Source organism: Nothobranchius furzeri, chromosome 2 (assembly GCF_043380555.1).
Source record: "Nothobranchius furzeri strain GRZ-AD chromosome 2, NfurGRZ-RIMD1, whole genome shotgun sequence".
Taxonomy (NCBI): domain Eukaryota; kingdom Metazoa; phylum Chordata; class Actinopteri; order Cyprinodontiformes; family Nothobranchiidae; genus Nothobranchius; species Nothobranchius furzeri.
In genome coordinates, this window is record NC_091742.1 from 60181053 (window position 1) to 60202732 (window position 21680).

A 21680-nucleotide genomic window follows, 5' to 3' on the forward strand; every position below is an offset into this window, starting at 1 on the left:
CTTCCACCAACGACATTCCACGCAAACACACACACTTAGGGCCTTGGGAGTAAGCACACACAATGGCATTTGGCAGGGGGATTTCTCAACCTCATCCCAAGTGCTGGTGCCCACGTCCAATTTTAATCTGCACGTAGTCACAGGGGGCTGTGGGGGGAAGAGGGGTGGTGTGGTGGCATCAGCTGGCGTAGGCCAGGCGATGCCTGCACTGCCCGCTCACCACAGCCACGAATACACCTCATCAACTCGCACTAACACTGTATTGGAGCAGGCGGAGGGAGACCAGGGGTCTTAGCACACCTCTGTTGTCGCTTGGCTTCCCGGGGCTGGAGGCTAGGAGGGAGATCTGGCCGTCTGGCTGGGGTGTGGGTGGTGGGTCGCTTTGCTTGGCGTTGGGCGGGGGAGCCTGCTCATCAGCACCCCAGCAGAAAGGGTCAAACTCTGGGAACCGGTAATGGTTGTACCCCATGTGCAGCAGTACCAGGCGCAGGAGTTTTTGACAGTTAAAATTGCGCCCACAACTACCAACAACGGTAGTTTCTGCATCCTGCTTCAGCCCTCTCCCCCCTCCCCCTGCGCAGTGGCTGCAAACTCACTGACGCGCCTGAAGCCTCTCAGAGTTTCTGATCTTTCTGTTCCTCACTTCTGATTACCTTCAATGGTGACTGTTTGATGCAACCACCAGGTACAAAAACTAACTTGTTTTTATTTGACTATTTTTCTGTCCTGTCTGTTTATTATCTTCCTGCATCTCCTCTCAATCCTAAAGAAAAACTGCTACCTGCCTTCATATATATATTCACCTTATAATAACCTTTGAACTGCAGTTCTAAAAGATCTACTGACTGCAAAAACAGCGAAGTGAGCGCTGCGCGCCGGCCGCACCAATGTCATGCGTCACTGGCGGACAAAACAGGTGATGCGCCCTCGGTCATTATCACGTGATAGCGACTAGTCATTGAAAGACATAAAAAGTCACTACAGAGCAGTGATGTCTACTAGTTGATACAACCACTAGTAGAGACCACTGCAAATGTATTAGAACTATCAGTGAAGGACCTCTTTACAGGGACTATAAGGAAGTTTGACAGCCAAAATATGTATAGAAATAATAAATTTCTTCTTCATACATTCTCCTGCAATGCCCTGGTAGAATGAGCCCTGGCATATTTACTGTGACTGCCTGTTTTTCTGTAAAATCACAGAAAAAGAGAGCTGCTTCATGTGCGTTCACGCTCAGGCATCGTCCGTAGCATTTGCTATTCGTAGATTTAGCAGCAGAGAGAGAGGCAGTGCCAATTCAGAGACTTTGTGGCTGTTCCTAACGCCTAGTGATGAACCTAGCTACATTTCTGAGGACCCTTAGATACTTTCTGTAGAACTTTCTTTTACATATTTCCTGCAAATTAGCAACAAAATAGCCATTTTCGCTTCGAACCGTTCTTTGGATTGACGTTTCAGCTGTCATCAAGGATATAAACGTTACAGATAGGTTGAATGTCACTGGTGCTTTAGCTCACTTAGTAAGGGGTCTGACTTTCATGCTGAAGACCTGGGTTTGATGCCAGGTGTGAACATAATTTGTTATTTGGAGTTTTTTTACATTAATTATATATTTTTTTACAGTAAGATGCACACATTTTTATTTGAGACTTGCCGAACGGCATTGAATTCACAGATAAAAAAAAGATGTGGGTTCAACTTTCATTTTGGATCAATTTTTCAAGCAAGGGAAGGGAATGATCTGAGCATGCAGGACGACTGACCCATCATAAACCTTTGTCGGCTGTGCTGAAGAGAAAGGTACAGAACCAAATTATTTAATTAATTAGCTGCGTGTTCTTCTGGGGCCCCACCCACACCCACACACACACACACACGGGACTGTCTCAGCTGTTATTTTCGTTAAGGATTGTGCATGTACAGCATGCACACCTCATGCACGAGCTTACTTTTGAAGATGCAGTTACGCGTTAGGCCTGAGTGGCGATCGCGAGCACAAAAACTTCAAACTTCCTTAGAGTCCCTTTAACATAAAGTGGGAGAACAAATAAGTATTTGAGCACCTTTTTTTGCTTGAATGCAGAATTAAAAGTATTGCATTTAGTCAAATTCTGTGTAAAAATTTTTGTTTTTTTTTTTACCCACAAATTTTTTTTTTTCGGTTATTGCACTATTTATGCTCTGAACTATCAGTGAAAATGTGAGTTGCATGTTGCTTCTTACCTCAATAACACTTCACTTTTTTTTTTTTTAACGGAGCATATTTTCCACATTGTGGTAATTTATTTAGCCAAGTACAAAATCCGTTCAGCAGCCATTTCTGGAACCATGAAGTCACTGAAGAAACTTCTATTTCCATTCATATGCTGCAGACTGGCTATAAATTAAGCGCGCCACATAAATGAGATTAAACACAGCTGCAAACACAAGAGGAACTGAGAAAACAGCAGCAGCAGCTTGTTGAGGTCATAGGAGCTCAGCAGCATGACTCAGAGGTGCTGTCAATGTTTAATCTGTCCCTTCTCCCCACCTTTGAAACAGTACTTTGACAGCATTAATTATTGTTCTAAAGGGACCAAATGGGGGGTTAGCCACAATTTTCCGACAGCAGCCAACATGTGCCTGCATAGTTTGGAAAAAGAGTGAGTAAGTCTCGTCACAATGTCTCCAAAATAGAGAAGTTGGGTGAAATGTTTCTGAGCACACAGAGATATGGCATGAGGGACGCGAGAAAGAAGTGAAGGAATGTGATTTACTGAGCCGGACTTATCTAATCACAGAATGTTGATAGATTTTTACACACCCACCTGTAATCTGGGATCTTCTCAGCAAGGCCAAAGTCTCCCACCACGGCTGAACACACGCCGCTGTCCCAGCGCACCAGGCAGTTCTGCACACAGGGTCAGAGGTCGCACACATATACGTATAAACATATTTATAATCAGAGGTGGTTCTAGTAAATATCTCTGAAACATCCAGACTGTTTTTAATGAAACTCAGCATGAGTAATTATTGATTAGAGTAACATTAAATATACTGTTTTCCAAACTGGTTTTGGTGATTCTTGAGCAACGTCGCATTGGACAGAACTCTGTAGCTCTCTGCTGACCAGAATCTGCGCCCAGATGTGGTGTGGACTTGTGGGAGGTCTCTACCTGATTTACAGCAACAGCTGTTTACTCTGCCAGAAGCTAATATAAAGGCTAGCTTCTTCAGTTTGCCGACTATCAGTAAAAAAAACCAAGAAGAAGAATTTAGCTTTTTTGTTGGCATCATGGTGGAGCCAGGACGTGAAAGTAAGAGAGTAACGTCTTTGGAGCTAAGAGCTAAAACCAGAGGGAACATCGGCACGTCTACACTCGTTTGAAGGAGCTAAAGGAGGGTTCAACATCACAGACTGGACTAGTTAAGTAATAGTACGTTTTGTAATACTCTATCAGTACTGCGAACAGCAGGCTGTGGCAGGGTAGTTTAAGACTGTTGTAATTCAGCTGTCGACCAGTAGGAGGAAGATCTTACATGCATTACTTCCGAGATGTAATTCAAACAGCTATAATTGCAACATCTGCATGTACTGTGTTTGGCTTCATTTCAAATCTGTAACTGAGTAATGAGCAATGATGAGTGTGTTTGTACCTTGGAGGTGAGGTCCCTGTGGAAGATGCCCTTGCTGTGCAGGTACTTCAGTCCCCGCGCAATGTCCAGAGCCAGGCTGAGCCGCACGCTCCACGACAGGTACAATTCACTGCTCAGCAACTGCTCCAAGTTACCACCGTTAATGTACTGGGTCATCACCATCAGTAAAGCAGCAGAGAAACAAAAAGGTGTGTGTGAATAAATTAGTAAAGGAGGAAGTTATTTTTAATAGTTTTCCGCTGGAATTTAATTATGAATGCTTTTTTAAATAGCATTAAGGGAATGTAGGACTTGATCCGTGCATCATTTGAACAATATTGAGGTTTATTAGACAAATATTCCTCTCATGTGCACCTTAATAACAACAACAATACAGCTTTTGTCCACTTTAATTCCCCCCCGGAAATGTGATTGAAATGATTAAAATCAGTAATAGATGCCAATTAAAAGCATTGAGCAGTTGCTGCTACAGTTGAGATTAAATTATGGAAATGTTTACTTAATTATGGGAAACTGGAAAGTTGCCTTTTCTAAACGTAATAGTTGAACAGTAAAAAGGTTGAAAGACAAACCAAAGATGAGAGATGAAACTTGTTTTATAACACTCTTTTTTTGAATCTGCTGAGAAACTGAGCAACCTCTCTACCCCTGATTATCGTTTTACCATGATGCTGCTGAGTTACCATGGCAACAACACGCCATTAGATTAGGAAAAAGTGACTTGAACTCCCTGATCTCAAGCTGATTATGATCATACAGACCCTCATGTTACGTCAGAAGCTGATAAAAGAAACCAGTTCCATTTTTATTAAAGTAACTCTAATTTGACATTTATAGATCCCTGAAGTCATGTTGTTTACTGGTAAAGGTTCGGCTTTATTATGCTTAAATGCTTTAGGCTTTGATTTCTCCCAGAGGACATAAAGACTAATAGTTTCAGCAGGTGACTTGTATTTGTTTTTGTCTGACAGATGATTTTTCAAGTGTTTGTTTTTGTAATATTCATTTCAATCATGCAAGGCCGGTGTGCACATGATGTGAAGGGAGATGTTAGCTTTCAGAACTTCCTGTTTTTACCTCTGTGAGAGCGTGGAGTTGTCCCTCATGGACACACACTCCTATAAACCTATTAAAAAAACAAAGAAAAAAACAGACTAACATCAAAAGGCATAATCCAGTTCTAAGAAAATGCTACAATTATAGATCAGGTCAAATTTCATATCTTTATGTTTCAATTAGGGGTCAGAATTTAAATAGTTAATTACAATTAATTAATTAGAAGAAAATAATGTGTTTCCCTATGAGCCCAAGTGTCCTCCAATTGGGGACCAGAAAAATTTTGCATCATATTTATGCCCTATATATAAAAAAATATCAAGCTGCACCTCTAAGAAGACAGCAGAGCCTGGGCTACAAGACCATGTGAAGAACTTTTTTTACATGCTGCAAACACAACTAAAACTACAGTTAAATGAATCATGACAAATCACTCTTTTATGTTTGCTAGTTGGTAGAAAGCAGGCAGGCAGTACCTTTACCCTTTCTAAGTTTATTACAGCAGGAGGGACAAGCACACACAGCATTCATCTTGTAAATGTCAGCAGAACTTCCCCTGAACTCTACACTACACCTCTATTTTAGCAGTGCTCTGCTGCCACCAGTGTTCAGTTCAGTGCACAACACTTACAATGTTCCATGTTAATTTACATTGAATCAATAACACGTTTATTAATATTTACACAACAAATCCCACAATGGTTACTCTTATAATAAGACCAAATCACTAAAGTGTGGGGATGTCATCTGTGCCTCACCAACATTATTTTTTTATATTAAAAAAATACTTGGCTGCAAATAGTCTTGAACAATTATACTGTGATTAATCAAGATTAATTAATTACACAGCCTCTAATTAACTAGATACATTTTTAATCGAGTCCCACCCCTACATTTAATATGCAAAAGATAAATTTTTTTTTTTACCCGAGTATGTTGGGGTGTGACAGCCTGTTCATGAGCTGGACCTCCCTGAGCATGTTGGCTCTGTTACTGACTGAGATGTTCATCTTCAGAGCCATTACCTGGCCCGTCACACGATGTTGCACCTGGAAAACCCACACAAAAATAAAAACATAGCATGCATTAGCCATTTGTAAATGACTGCGAAGGCTTAAAAGCTGCAGCCTTCACATGACAAAAATAATAGTCTGTAAGAACCACACGAGTTTATGAAGCTCCATGTTCCTGACAAACAGAAATTGTATTGTAATGACATAAGAGGACAGTAAAACACAAACTGGCTGAGTGGTTTCTGGAAACGGGCCACAAAATGTTAGTAGATCAGCTGCCTCGCTGCCAACCTGCTGTCATAGCGATGGCTCCTTCTGGTATGGTAACCATGGAGACGCGACACGCTTTCCCCACAGGCTACATATTATTTGCTTGGCGTGTACAGTTTGACTTCTAAAGACGAGAACCAAATACTTTGGCAACGTTTACAAAGAGCCATCTGCAAGGTGATGAGGACAGTGTTACTATGAATTAGTGCAGAAAACACAAATGCAACAACAAGAGTACAAATGCATCTCATTCAATGTTTTATCTCTTATTTTATGCATCAGTGCATTTAAGAAAATTCTACTGGTCAAGCAACTAAACTAACATCTTTAGCAGTTTGAATTGTTGAGAGCCATCGCTCCGCAAATCAGCCTATAGAGGCTCCAGATGGTGGGTGGGGGTACCGTCCTCTGGGACAAATAATGCATAGCTTGAAGCCTAGCAGGATGGTTGTTGACTGGGACATTTCATACAAGAATCAAAAATAGCTCAAAAATGCTCATGCACCTACTGGGTTTGTTTTCTTGGCTCCCGTCTCATCAACATGTTGGGTCACTCGAGAACGGTTTCCCACAAATCCCTGAGGACTGACTACTAAATTTATACCACTGGGATCAATGCTAAGAGGCAAAAAATGAACTATTTGGCATTGGTAAGTCTGTCTAAAAATCCCTCCTTCTGACGTTAAACATCCACTCACACCATGAAAAATTAGACCCTGCTGACAGACATTTAATGGCTGCATGGGTCAGTGACCAACACGTGACCCCCTCACCCCCAACTCCTCTAGAGATAACAAAAAAAGGTACCTTTCAGGTCAAATGTCTTAAAAAAAGGTCAAGCAAGTTACTAGAAATGTGTGATTTTGAATGAACTTGTAAAATTTTGGCATCCAGTATAAATTTTAAAGGCTAAAATATGACCAAAAAAATAAATAAATAAATTACATTTTGGACTCAATATGACACTTAAACTTGAATTCTGTGAAAGGTTATGATGAATTACAACTACAATCTGAAGTTTCCCCCTTTTAGGAATTATGATTTATTTAGAAGGCTGAAAGAGTTGGCAACCTCTGTGAAGAAGTAAGTCTTTAATATATTTGAACAAACAGATGAAGTGAGAGTAATTGTAAAACAATGTTTTCGCTCTGTTGGCCAGCTAGAGGTGCATTGCCTTTGGCCGTAAATACGGGATTTGGGAGAAGGGCTTAAGGTGAAAAACACTTTCAGCTTCTAGATCAGTGGTACTCAATAGGCAAGCCCCCTCTTTGTGTCCCCAGACCACCAGCACATTGCAAGCCACAGATCACTCGGTCAGAACTTTCCAACTGTTAAAATATGATAACATCTTAACGGTAACGTCACTGATTCAGTCACCTATCGCAACAGCACCCCACTCCGCCGGCCCTAAACATCGTAGGAATATTTTACTGTGGCCCTGGGCCGCTTGCTCTAGATGATACTGTCAGATAAAAAAAAAATAAACCTCTGGATTCCTGCTTTAACATTTTATGGGTTATAGAAAGCTCCTTGGACAATCTCAGATTAGTTCTGACTAATGTGGGTTTCATATGTGCTTGGTGACATCACATGATTGGCTGGATGTTGGCAATTTAATGTGAAAGATGTTTGGTTATTATGAACAAATTACAGAACTTCTGTTGGCCTCTTAAGGTTGACATTTTTAATTGGTCCAAACAAATTAACGTGTAAGAATTGGGTTGGTCTGAGCAAGTTGACATATTAACGATTAATATTTTGGTTGGTTCAAAAAAGTTGCAAAAAATGTTACGTTGGCACGAAATGTGCTCGGCCAGATCTCCTCAGGGTTGTAGTTTTCGCATGTTGCAGCTCTTCATAGAAAACGGAGTAAAAAACTGAGGCACAATGTAGTTTGACCTAGTGATATTGTAGTGTGACATCATCTGCCGGCATAGTCCACAAGATTTGGCACTTCTAGCACGTTTGGCATCTACACTGATTGACAAGCCAACGACTAGTAAAAGATAAATCAAGACCTTAAGCCAGGCGTACACTGTGCGACTTTTCCACTCGTAGCACTCAGCTTCAGCTCAAACTGTACGACTTCCTCGCAGAGCAGATCTCACGAGTCATGCGCTCACACTGTACGACCCAGTTCTCGGATGCGATCTGACTGCTCACACTGTACGTCTGGCAGCAACACGTCGGCCCTAAAAATATGCTAAAAATAGCAGTATTTACTCAACACGTCAGACTTTTTTGTCTTGTTTTGCCTGTTGTCCTTCGGGAGTGCTGCAGGAGGACACACAGGGATTTATGGGGGTTGGATGAGGAAACGAAATAAAGAAAGTAAATCTGTGTTTTGTGATCAGTTTAATTTGACATGAACACGACAAACACACTTTCTTGACAATCCTTGTGAGTGAAAAACGTGTAGAAACAAAAACGAACAACGTGTGTTATTAGGGAAATAGCGGGGAGCGGTGTTGATGCAGGATTGCGCATGCGCCGTGAGCAGTTCTGGTACTTTTTGGGGTCGCAGCTGCTCGCAGCGCTGCTTCAACAGTGCGATACCCTCACGAGGGACGAGCAAAATATTAAACACGCCAGAAGTCCGTGCAAGCTCACGATTGCTGATCGGTAGCTGGTCACGTGGTGTTAATCGCCTCTCATAACCCCCTGTACACTACACGACGCTCGGCGCAAAACTCGCCCCGATCTCGTGGATTCTCGCACGACTGGAAAATCGGCTCAAAAAGGTGAAAAAGTCACACAGTGCACGCCTGGCTTTAGTGGATTTCTGTGATCTTCAAAGAAACATATGCATCTATTACATGGTTATTGGGCAGAATTATTAGGATTTTCCTGTTAAAAGTGATCCCAGCTGTATTAGAGATGATGGGGCTAGGTACTCATGACGGCGCTGATGATAACCAGAGAACTCTATGTCAATAATGATGTAATGTGAAAATTTCACAGGTTTTCCCCCAGCGCTCTAGAAGCCTGGCGGCCCGCCAGGCTAAGCGTCATGCCCCGCTCCCCTCCCCGACCCTACCGTGTCCGCTGACACGAACGGTGCAACAAAACCAGAGCCCTCCATCAGCTGATACTGGTGAGAAACAGCAGCGGAACCCCCACCCTCACGGAGGAGCGCTGCGGAATGGAGATGGTTTAGCAGACTTTATGTCCCCTGTGATGGATAATCTGTGGATAGAAGTTCAGCCAGGACAGCGTGACCCAGCTGGGGTAGTGTGACCTTTGGGTCACAGATGAGGCCATTCATGTCGCTACACTTGCATCAAAACATTAAACCTCTTCCTAAAGACATAATTTAAGAGCCATTAAATTTGTTAGAAAATTTTTTATCTGTTGGGATGAAGAAATATTTTTGTGCGTCTGAAAATGTGACAAATGTCCACAACAATAAAAAGCAAATAAAACTTTTGCATTTGTTTTTTTACAGACTGTTATAATTGAGACATAATACTTTTAATATTAGGGTGGCGATAACGAAGGTAATAAAAAGTTGAAGAAATTAAGTAAACAGAAAACATTAAATCTGGGATTTCCCCTAATATGAGGCAATCAAGTGTGTTTATTTGTAAATAAAGCATTAAACCTAGCTAAAAACAGGTCGTTACTTTGTCAGGAGGCTGGTGTATTATTGTATTTTGTAAACACTGTTGTTTACACCTGCAATCGAGAGTTGTGACCTTTAATACCTAGCTGTTTACTCCATTTCCTTCAAGCTAATAATAAAGCCTAACTGGTGCGAAGGGGTTTCAGGTTGCACCTTCATTAGTGATGGGAGTGTGTAATGATGGACTGCGTGTGGGAGGAGTGCAGGTCAAAGTGCAGCGGCTTTGAGCCAAAGTCAGGGCGTACAGATTAAGAAAAGAGAGAAAGAAGCCTGCCGGAGTGCAGACGAGGTTAGCGGCTAATGCTATCAACACACATGCACACACAGACACACGGGTCGGATTTAGAGAAGAACTGGGCATCAGTCGTTCAGTCAGTGAGAGCAAATCTCTGGCAAATGGAGGATTTCTTTTCTCAGGGCCACTCCAGGACGTCAGACAGAGTGCTGTAGGCCTGCATGAGTGCACACATGTAAATCACACACTAGCTTATTCCTGCAGAAAGAGAAGACATCTACACACGCAGCAGGAGTGTGCGTGGGGGGGGGGGGGGGGGGGGACTAATGGACTAATCTGTGGTTCTCCACACCACTTACAGGATGATGCAGACTCTTGTAGAGGGGGAGGATTCAGTTCTGAAGCTGATCAGGAAGCGTCTCTGCCCCAGTGCCCTAAACCACCAGTTCCTCCAAAACGACAGGGTGTGTGTGAAAATTTGCATGGCTCCAAATTGTCCACTTTTCATGCGCACATCTAACCTTGAACCTACATGACGATATGCTCGAACGCTCCTCTGTGATTAGCAGCCAGTCAGAAACGGTGAATCACGCTGTAGACAGGTTGCATCGCAGACGTGTGCCAAATGCTGATGCAGCAGTGGTTGGAAATGCAGTCTCGTTTGACCCCCGCTGTTTTGTCCAGACAGATTTTAGCCTCCAAAACAAACACACTCATCATCATTGGAAAGTGTGACAACACCGAGGTCAAGTACAACATTTGCTCACATGTTTGTCAGGACTTAAGTTTTTCAAGTGGCAAAAACAAAGTATTTGTGGCATCTCATTCTTCTTAGTGGTCGTGTCCATGGACTAGCCACTGGAATGCCAACATTAGGATTATACCACAATGCAGAGCAGTTGCGCACACCCGTGTCTGAGTCTCACACACACTCACTCACCCTAAAGCTCTCCTTGAAAACATACTCAGCCTTGTAAAGAGCTGCTGTCAGCAGAGGAAAGGCCATGAGCATCTTTTCCTCTCACTCCACGCGGCCAACATGAGCAGCGATGTCTTCCATTGGCCAACGGAGCGACGGACCGCAGAACAGGGATGAGAGGAAGCTAAGGATGAGGATAAAGAGGGAGGGATGGCTGCTCTAAGGATGGTGGGTTTTAGTGATTTCACAGTTTTGCTTAGACCAAGTATTTGAAGACTTGATAGAGAACGATAGAAATCACATTTTTGTGTTGCTACTTCAAGATTTTGTTCCCAATTTCAGCCCAAAGGTATAGTTCAGAGGGGAAGTGACAACTATTGTCTCACTAAATAACTACCTCAGTTTGGAGTTGCAACAGAACCGACCTACTCATATTTCTGCAGTAAAAAAAAAACAAAAACAAAAAAAACGCAACTTTAAGTAAACGTAGAGCTGTTTAATTGACCAAATTCCTGTTTAAACAAAAACAATATTAACATAAAAGCACTGCAAATATTTTTACTCATTGCATTTTGCATGAAGCATTCTTAACTCTGCCATGCATTCTACATGACGCACATTTCCTCTCCAACCACGGCTTTCCATCGTATGCGTGATTGATGCATAATGTCAGCGAAGAGTAATACGCAACTAATAGCTGTCGTTATGGCTGGTGCGTTTCCACCAGACGTGGAGCGGCACGTCAATGTAAAGTTACAAATTTATGTTTCCGGCCTTTATTTTATTTCTACGATCACGTCAAGCTCATTACTTCAGATAGGAACAGACAGGAAACAACAAATAGGAGTAATAAAAAGCATCCGACAATTTTGATAATAAAGATTTCAGATTTCTTTTTGCTTGACCATTAAAAAAAAATCTAAATTTATCACCTGATCTGGGTAAATCACACTCAGTCCTGCAATTCTCTGGTGACTTTGTGTGTTTGCATGAGCAGAGTTCACTGCCAATGCACAGTAGATATGCTCCTGGTGGAGAACGGAAGCACTGCTAGGGTCATGAGGAAAATGTGTACCGTATATTACATTACGAGTCACTTATGCATGCGGTGAAAATTTGGGTTAAGGATTCACGTGCATCTTGGGATGTTTTCAAAAAGTATTGATGGCAGAACAAGGGCAAAACACATGGGAAGCATGTAGCCTCAAAAATGGGCTTTTGTTATTCTTCTTTCCCCCCATTACATGCTCTTTTGAAGAAAAAAAGAACAGTTCAGCATGACCACACATGTGGCTGTCACTGTTAGCAGCCAGTGTGTTAACTCTAAAAACCTTTCAGAGCTAACACTTCTTCCCTCATTTCACCAGCTGCTGCATCACGGACATGGATCAATGTTAAAACAATCATTGCTGCACGGATGAGACAAACTTCCTTTACTGCTTCGCCCTGTCTGCAGACATGTGAAAACGGAATAATAATTTATTTCTTAAGTGTGAAACGGCTGAATGGAGTCCAGACAGAGGGAAGCTAGAAATTCAGTTTCTGAAAATGTTGGTGGAAATCGACTTCACTTCTACAACCCAGTTAAAGCATGAAGAAGCCTGTGAGTCTGAATGTGTGTAAACAGACAACTGAAACCAGGAAGCAGCCCAGGAGGGGGGCCGTCGGTAAACGATCAGGGAGGTCCTGCTATGTGGGGGTCAAGAATAGGTCAAAAAGAACTTGATCCACAAGACGCAGTCTAGTCAACAAAAAAACGTGCACACACACCTGCCTCTAGCTAGATAAAAGGACGAACCACACATTACCTTGCTCTTTATCACAACTCAAACCCATATGCCAGCACTAAAACAAAACCGCTCCGTGATCATGAGGATTAGAACTTGGTTCACAGAACACAAAATTAAGACCAATCTGCTCAGTGGTAAATTCACTTTTTACTAGAAAAACCTAAAAAAGATAAACTTTATATTTTAGATTAAAAAAAAACAGTAATACGGATTTTTCTTCTCTCAAATTCGAATTTATTCATGCATTCCTTGCGTTTGTCAGATCTAGATTAGACTGCTGGATGAGATGATTGCGGGATAATCCATTATCACGACATCCCAACTGGCGTAAGACCAAAATCGCAAAGAACTGCTCAGATTGCTAAACATGGTCGACTACAAGGTTAGATTCAAGAATAGCTGATATGCTGAAAGTTGTGGAGCGTGACAGCATCATCGTATAAAAGGAGAAAGAGGACTCAGAAAAATGTGGGTTCATCACAACAGATATAAATACTGCGACATTTGATAATACCAATATTGCAATTTTATTCAGTTGAACTTAAGGGATTCACCATTGCTGATTTGTGTCTTCAGTGAACCAATCGTGTCACATGTAGAATTATGTACTGAATATTCCTACTAATTCCTTGTTCTAATGTCATCTGTAGACTATAGGTGTTATCTTGGAACCTGCTGAGAATATGAAACCTCTAGAAGGCCATGATGATCACTGATGAAAGACGCACAAACCTCCATTTCCCAATACTGTTCATCCATTGTCTTGTACGTCTTCCTTGATTCAACACCAGATTTAAATGGATGCTGAACTTGATAACATGTTGAGACATTAATGCTATTTGAAAAGCATTTGTTTTTAATCGTGGCTTTTGCCATTTGACTACTACTGTAGTTCCACAAGTTTAGGCTGGGACCCTATCAGGGGTTTTGAAACAAACAAATAAAGGACTACTAATATGCATTTGCTTTATTTGTTGCAAAGTGTAAAATACTGTACTGACTGTGTTGCTATGATGTTGTTCTGATAATAAAGATTATTGTATACTTCAGTTAGTGACATTCATGTCATTGGGTCCTTTCTAGGGGTATAGACAAGAATCTGGTGATACAATATCATAATAAGATACAATGTTTTTAACACAGGGGAGACGAAACGATAGGGGTTTGTTTGAACTAGTCGACTTCACTGCTCTGTAGTGACTTGTTATGCCTGTCATAGACTAGTTGCTGTCACGTGATAATGACCGACAAGATGCAGTCCTCGGAAAAGAGAGCAGGTGACGAGCCCCTGCGCGTCGGTATCTGACGCCCGCTGTAAAACGGACATTTAACCAAATTGTGACGTTTACCCTCTTGCAATTTAACCTTCCCCTCACCCCCATCCTAACCTTAACCAGCGTGTGCATGCAAAGCTCTGATTGTTGACGCGATCCAGACATCTGCGTCCTGAACAGTAACATTATCAAATTAGTTGTCGCCACCTCAAAAACTAATTTAAAACAAGATCGTTCATGTCGGCTCATTTCCTTTTATGTTTTCTGTCTTTTATTTGTGTCTGATGCGTTTTGCTGCTGTGGAGCGGGGCGCATCACCTGTTTTGTCCTCCGGTGATGCGGCCGGCGCGCACTCCGCTGTTTTTGCGGTCGATAGATCTTTTAGAACTGCAGTTCAAAGGTAACTCATAAGGTGAATATATATGAACCCAGGTAGCAGTTTTTCTTTAGGATTGAGAGGAGATGCAGGAAGATAATAAACAGACAAGACAGAAAAATAGTCAAATAAAAACAAGTTAGTTTTTGTACCTGGTGGTTGCAAAAAACAGTCACTATTAAAGGTAATCAGAAGTGAGGAACAGAAAATGAAATAATCATTTTAATGTTTAGAGCAACAGGAACTCTGAGAGGCTGCAGGCACATCAGTGAGTTTGCGGCCGCTGCGCGGGGGGGGGGGGGGGGGGGGGGGGCAGGATGCAGAAACTACCGTTGTTAAGAGATGTTTAACTTAGAAAATGTGGGCGCAATTTTAACTGTCAAAGGGTTAGGGTTATGATTAGGGTTACCCTAACCCTTGCACCATTTCCCGACAAATCAGTAGACAAATTTTGCAACTGCAATGGAAAGGAGGTAATCCCAAAACAATGTAGGGCAAAAGCTGTATAATCATTTGCTCATCCAGGTGTCATATTTTATGTGATGAAAACAGTGGTTCAAATTAAGGCAGGCAGGTCACATGTGCTGCAGTTGGACGTTTGTGCCGAACGTAAATAGACACTAAATATTTGTGCAATGAGTGGAGCTATGCAGGAAAGGCAATAACGAAGGAGAAGTGTGTGATGTTCAAGTCTGCACTGGCTCTGACACACACACACACACACACACACACACACACACACACACACACACACACACACACACACACACACACACACACACACACACACACACACACACACACACACACACACACACACACACACACACACACACACACACACACACACACACACACACACACACACACACGAAAAACTTGCACGAAAAACTTGAAACCAATCAGACATGCATCACATAACTGATGATGGATGTATTTTGAGTGCATGCATCTTTAAGAATCAGAATGTTTTCCTTATTCTCTCCTCTTTGTTATTGTTTGAGCTTTTCAGAGCTGAAATTGTTTCAACAATCAGGACTTAGAGAAAAAGAGCTGGTCACATCTGAACATGTCCCACTAGGCGAGTCCCAGGTTCTTCTGCCTAAACAATTATTATCTCTTATACGCTTTAGGGAGTGCCAACAATTTATTTTGAAATAGGAAAAACAGCCCAATAAGCATGAAAATCAAAGGATGAGTGAGCAGGGGAGTCAGCTAAACCACCAGTTCCCAACCTTAAGGACCCCCTCTCCTGGATCCAACACAAGCCGAGGACCCCAACTACTACCCACACTTCTACATTAAAAGTGACTACTATAGACAAGCATACAGCGTTATAAATTTGAACAAGTTTGAATTATATTATTGGGTGTGTTATTGGGGTATTTGGTATAACTTCACAACCAAAGCACAGAAAAAATTGTGGGGACCCCTGCAACCTTGTAGGGGCTGCCTTCGGGGGAGTCACGGACCCCAGATTGGGAACCACTTAGTGAAATAGCCAAAAATTAATAGGTTAGTTGTCTTTCCCAACACATTAAATAAAACCATAAACAAGATATCACACAGTTAAAATCATAGAAAGAGATCAAGTTTTCACATTTAACACGGCCTGATTATGAGAACGTGATAAACGCAACACAAACTGTGTGGTAATATACATTTCCACCTCGTTATCTTGTCGTCTCAAGCAGCTGAACCGCTCAACTTATCATAGAGACTGTATTCTGTCACACTAATCCCATCTTTATCCATTGTTTTCCCCTCTTCAGCTCGTTATCACGTTACGTTTAAAAGAGCGCACCGCCCAACACAGCCACCCATACACTTGTTTTTCCATCCTCGTTGCAACCTGTCATTACCCTAATGCACTCCCAAAACCCAAAGATAACAGCGAAGGCTCAGTCCTAATCACATGTGTAGCTGGAATTTCAAAACCATGAAACTGAATCACATAAAAAGGTCTTGCTTACTGTGAAGACATGCGATACTTTTCTATTTTTCTTTTTAAATGCAATGAGTCACTCAGAGTTTTACATGCATGCTGAACGTGGAAATGTTCTTCACCCCCTATCGTCTGCATTAGCTGCAGACAGAAAATAGATTGAGACAGAAAAAAAACAGCGTCTTCTACATCAGTGTTCCCAACCTTTTTCCCAAGGGACCCCTTTTTTACCAGTAAAATTTTTGACGACCCCCTCCCATTCTCTCTTCCAGTACAAACAGTAATAAGAAATGATAAAATTATTCAAGCACATTTTAATATGCTTTGATTCAATAGATAACAGTAATAGTAGGCTCCAGTACAGAACAAAGTCATCAACAAAACCAAACAGAGCATAATGTGCTTGACAGTTTGTATTACTTTTCTGAACACATTGTTTCTTGTAAACACTGATATCAATCATTCCTTTCAATAAACGTTTGACACATAAAGAATACACTGAGCAAAATGTGCTTAAATGTGTATATTACTGTTTATACTAGATTATTTACTGTAAAGGCTGTGATTAATCAACCAGTCCTATCTTTAATGAACTTTTGACACTTGAGAATAAAACAGTGAGCTGAGCAAAATGTTCTTAAAAGTGTTACTCTTTCTGTACTAATTATTTCCTGTCTTAATATCAGAAAACTTTTCACTCATGAAAAAAAATGTGAGCAAAATGTAGGCTATAAACAAGTAATAAATGAAGTTTTAACCCCTTAAAGTGGAGAGGTCCTGGCGACCCACTGAGAGGCTTTGGCACCCCCTTGTGGGGGTCGGGACCCCCAGGTTAGGAACCACTGTTCTACATCACAGGGAAATATCACCGTTTTGGGCACCACCCATCTTAAGGTTGGTTTATGCTCGACGCGTCCACGAGGTTCGCACGGCTCCGTGCGGCAAAGTTGTGTCATTTTAACAACCACGCCCCTCCACCACTATGCACGGCCCAAACTTTCTGCACAGCTTACCTAGGAAATTTTCTAACCATGCGGACAGTCTAATACGGAAAAACATGGCGGACTGGCAAGAACTAGTTATGGCAGAGTTCGTAAATACAGACATTTGTATGATTCAGCTCTCAGAGATCACCGTGATCAACATGTTGTTAATAATTCTTGGAGAGAAATAGCTCGCACTGTTGGAAAAGACGAGGACGCTGTTAAAAAATGCTGGAATGCCATGTTGTAAACAACAGTAATTTTTACTTCTACTATGGTGTAGTGTTGGATGCATGCTGTAGAGCTCCATGCTGCCCCCTACAGTTTGGGAGAATATTGGCTCACCGCAGAGACAAGCCGCATGAACCATAAACGCTGCAAGTTGTGAAGCGCGTTCCATCCGCGAGCCGCATCACCAAGCGGAAAGTAAATGCGTCAAGCATAAACCAAGCTTAAGTTTGTGACCATGGAAGGATGTTTATTTTGCGGCCAGGAGACAGGAGAGCGTGTCTCGGCTATTAGAAGCTAACAGCATTAGCAACTCCACAACATGTAGAGTTTTATGTATTGAGAGAAAACATCTATGTTGCAATTTTACCCAAGACGGAAGAGCGAACAAAGACAGCAGACAAAGCCGGGCGGACACTGTGCAACTTTTTCCACTCGGACAAAAAGTGAAACTGAACGCACGCACGCAGCCGAACCAGTGATGACCATCAGGACTGCTCTGAGTCTCCTGTGTGGGAATATTTCAGCTATATTAGATATATTCCACACAGGAGACTTCAACCTCTTCCTAGGTGGAAATGTTTTCACTTTTGTTTTTGTCTGTGCGGGTCACGCTAGTCTGTTTTTTTATTGACCGCATTAGAGATGTTTCTACGGGGGGTACATTGCGGTTAATAGTCAAACTGGTTAATCCCTGCAACCTTAATTCGCGCATGCGCCGTGAGCGGTTCTGCTTTTTTTTTTTTTTCGCAGCCGCCCGCTGTGCTGTTTCATCAGTGTCCTCACAAGGGATGAGCAAAATGTCAGACACGCCAGAAATTCGTGCGAGCTTACAATTGCTAATCAGTAGCTGGTCACGGGGTGTTAATCGCTTCTCGTAACGCCCTGTATCCACGACGCTCAGCGCAAAACTCGCCCTGATTTTGTAAATTCTCGCACGAGGGCAAAGTCGGCTCAAAAACATTGAAAAGGTCGTTGGTGTATGCCCGGCTTAAGCCACACTGCCATTAACCAACCAGAGGAGAGTCTTTCGCATTCATGAAAATTGATGAGGAAGATTCCAATTCTTGCAGTTTTCCACCCCACATTACTCTGACAAACTCCTACTTCCTGAAACGTGAGCAACAGCTTTTTTCCCGCACAGAAAACAAGTGATAAAACTTTTATTCATACTAGTCACCACAGCACATTTCTTAAGAAAAACAAAACAAAAAAATGAGTAAATGAGACCTTTAAAGAGAAAAACCCAAGGCAGGTCTTGCATGTCCTTACATGATGAAATTTAATTTAAATCTACATACCGAAACTATTTTTTTATTTCAAAATATCACTGGCAGCTGTGATCAGCCAAACAATAATAAATTTAACAGATCCGTTTTTTTTTTAAAATCTGGCTCCAGCTTTTGGAAGTTACAAATAAATCAAACCGAAACCCTAAAGCCAACAAGTTCTGACAGACAGTCTGTTAAACTTTTCCGTCCCAACAAACCTGTCAGTGTAACAGATCGGTGTTTTTGAACCCCGGTAATACCAGCCAGTAAAATTACGATCCAGGAAACGGTCACGGGCTCCTTCATCTATTATTATCCTACTCACTAAACTGTTGTTTTAGGCAAATACTGCTGACATGCTCACAAATATAGATTTAGATCAGCAATAATGGAAACAAATCTGTTTTGTAAAAAGGAAAAATCTGTGGAGACTAATTGTAAGAGAAGGAAAGTCATTGGTGTATTAACGAGGGCTGTATTCCATTCCTACAGTTGTGCATGCTGTTTTTTTCTTGACAATTAGCAGAACCTCTTCTAAAAAAATGCAGCCTTAATTATTTACTTGTGCTACTCCCACTCCTGCAAGTAGAGATAGGAAATAGGAAATTATTGGATCAGAGCAAAAAATGGAATGATAAAGCTAGCAACTAAATTTGCCAAATGTATTTTAACCTCCTGAGACCCTGGGGTGTTTCTCAATGCCATGGAACCTTTCCTTGATGTCTTGGCCCTGCCCCGGTTGCCTAGGAGATAAGTCATTGAGAGCCGCCAAGTCGTGTTCCAATGTTCATGTTCTACCGAGGAGTGTGTTCTCCGTTTGTTAGCCGTTTAGCTAGCTGAGTGAGGACACACGGGAGGCGTCTTGTAGCCTAGACTTGGTCAAAAATTACCCAGAATACACCGCAGTATTTTCAAAAAGACGGCAGCTCAGAAGCCGGCAGCTACTTCGGGGACAATTTTCAAGTTTAAAAATAAGTCAGCTAATTTAAAATGTTTTTTTTTTTTATCAAAAGAAGTCATCTATTGTTGGTTAGTAGCTTAGTAGCCTCAGCTTTGGAGGCTAGAGGGTAGTAACTCGCTTATATAATTTAGCAAACATATACACAATTTAAAAAGTAAAAGGTTCGTTATATATTTATATTGCAACGAATACACATAAAATATAATGTTATCTCCCGTGTCACATGACGTTACGTGACTGCCGTGGAAGCCTCGGGCATGTAACGCAAGTCTGTTCCATTTAACAGTTTTCTTTGACCAAGGAAGGACAGTGTCTTTGCAAGGCCAGACGCCTTGACATGGAGGAAAAACCTCCTGTGTCCACATATGGGGACACTGAATTCTTGAATATTTTATTCTCTTCAACTTAGACCTTTATTATTTAGAGACACTTGATATGGACTTTAAAGTGACAGTGCACATTTTTCCTGGCAATAGTGGACAGTAGATACCTAAATCGTTGCAAGCAAGCAGTATTTTTGTGTTTGAGTAAGACCTTACCAAGGGATGCCCATTAGGGTCAAAAAGCCCTCGGAAGTGCAAACTTAAGCAAAACAAGCATATCAGACTCCCTTTCATCACTGGCAATGAGTGAAAAGGTAAATGTGTAAAACAACAACTTTTGAGAATGAAAGTTTTGTAAACGTTCGTTAAAAATCAGTAAATGTATTTTGTCCTCATGGGCTCCCGTAGAAGGAAACATGGCATCTAATATTGAACCGCCCAGAGACTTCGACCCGCTCCCATGTATTTTAGACACGATTTTTATGGTTATATGTTACGAAGCCGCCAATATTTAACAACAGGCCATCATTTTATTCGTTTTCAACAACATTTTGATGGATGCTTCCAGAGATTAACGGTAACAACTATATTTTTTTTTTATTTCATTTTTTTCAGAAGTTTGTTAAAAACTTTTATATTTTTTTTTCCCCACATTTATGTGAGTCTACAAAGCTGTAATGGCTAGAATGTTTTTTTCTTTTATGTCACAGCAAATACAAATTCAGGTCTGAGGAGATTAAACATCTGGAACTCAAAGCTATTCTTTTTACATATTTTAAGTTTTTCTAGAGTGTTATATATGTGGGTGGTGTCTTTGCATTTAAACACCAGTTTTCATGCAAGAATTTTGAACTAAACTAATTTCATGTTGAGAACTAAGGGACTTTTGGTCACAACCTGAAGGGTTTTATTCAAATTATTGTACTACAATCTTGCACAACCCGTTATGATTGTTGTCGCTGAGAGGTATTTACAAGAAATACTATGAAGTTTTAGATCAATATTTGTAAATTTGAGCGAGTCAGACACTTTTTGTCAATTTCTGAATTTGATACCTTCTAAAGTGCAGATCCGTTGTAGGTATACATCCAGTGATTATTTTGAAAGTTTAACCCAAATCCAACTAAATGGTGATATATTTTGCCAACATATAAATGTAGGGAAAAGGAAATTGGATGCGTCCTTGCTGCTAGGGAGCAGGTGTTATCGACATTAGCGCTTATATAATTTATTTTCAGAGGAGGCACAGCTGGACCATGACGCAGTACCGCAGTAATCCAATTAGAAATAGATCCAAGTTGGGTTTTTTTTCTAAATTTTGCAGGCCTGTAAAACTGTATGTGACACACACACACGCACACACTTCTGGTTTCATTGCTTTTAAATCTTCAGGTTGTGATGCTGTCAGAGAAGAAAAACCAAATGTAGGTAATGCACAAAAACCTTCCTTCGGAGGACGTTTGAAAGATGAAAAACAGCACCTTAAGGATTCATCTTGACACATACCTTGCCCCTGTTCTTTTGCCTTAGCTTTCCTTTTCTCCCCTCTTCACAGATTGCACAATTGGACTTTGGAGAGGTGAATAGCTGCCTGTCTTCCTGCAGCGAGCCTCCATTGATCTGCACTCAGGACTGAAGCTCAACAACGTGGCAGGAGGCCAGGGTCTTTGTAACCAAGCTCTAATGCAAGCTCAGGCAGCATATACATTATTATCTAGACACAAAACTTAATAAACAAAACATCTGAGGTTTCCCTGCACAAGAGTGTCTAAACT

The 21680-nt window shown here is 41.4% G+C and overlaps 1 protein-coding gene across 4 annotated transcripts in view; it reads right to left on the reverse strand.

Moving 5' to 3' along the window:
- Positions 1-21680, reverse strand: part of tesk1b (testis associated actin remodelling kinase 1b) — a 57297-nt gene that overhangs the window by 13643 nt on the left and 21974 nt on the right. For 2 of the 4 annotated variants that reach the window (XM_054747684.2, XM_015946766.3), the window contains 4 exons: positions 5623-5744; positions 4717-4765; positions 3640-3786; positions 2811-2893 (listed from right to left, as the gene is read on the reverse strand). In XM_054747684.2, coding sequence (XP_054603659.1) covers positions 2811-2893; positions 3640-3786; positions 4717-4765; positions 5623-5744 — 401 coding nt within the window. Of the gene's footprint in view, positions 1-2810; positions 2894-3639; positions 3787-4716; positions 4766-5622; positions 5745-10194; positions 10288-21411; positions 21619-21680 lie in introns of those variants that run through there. The other 2 variants (XM_054747687.2, XM_054747686.2) reach the window with 2 other exon arrangements.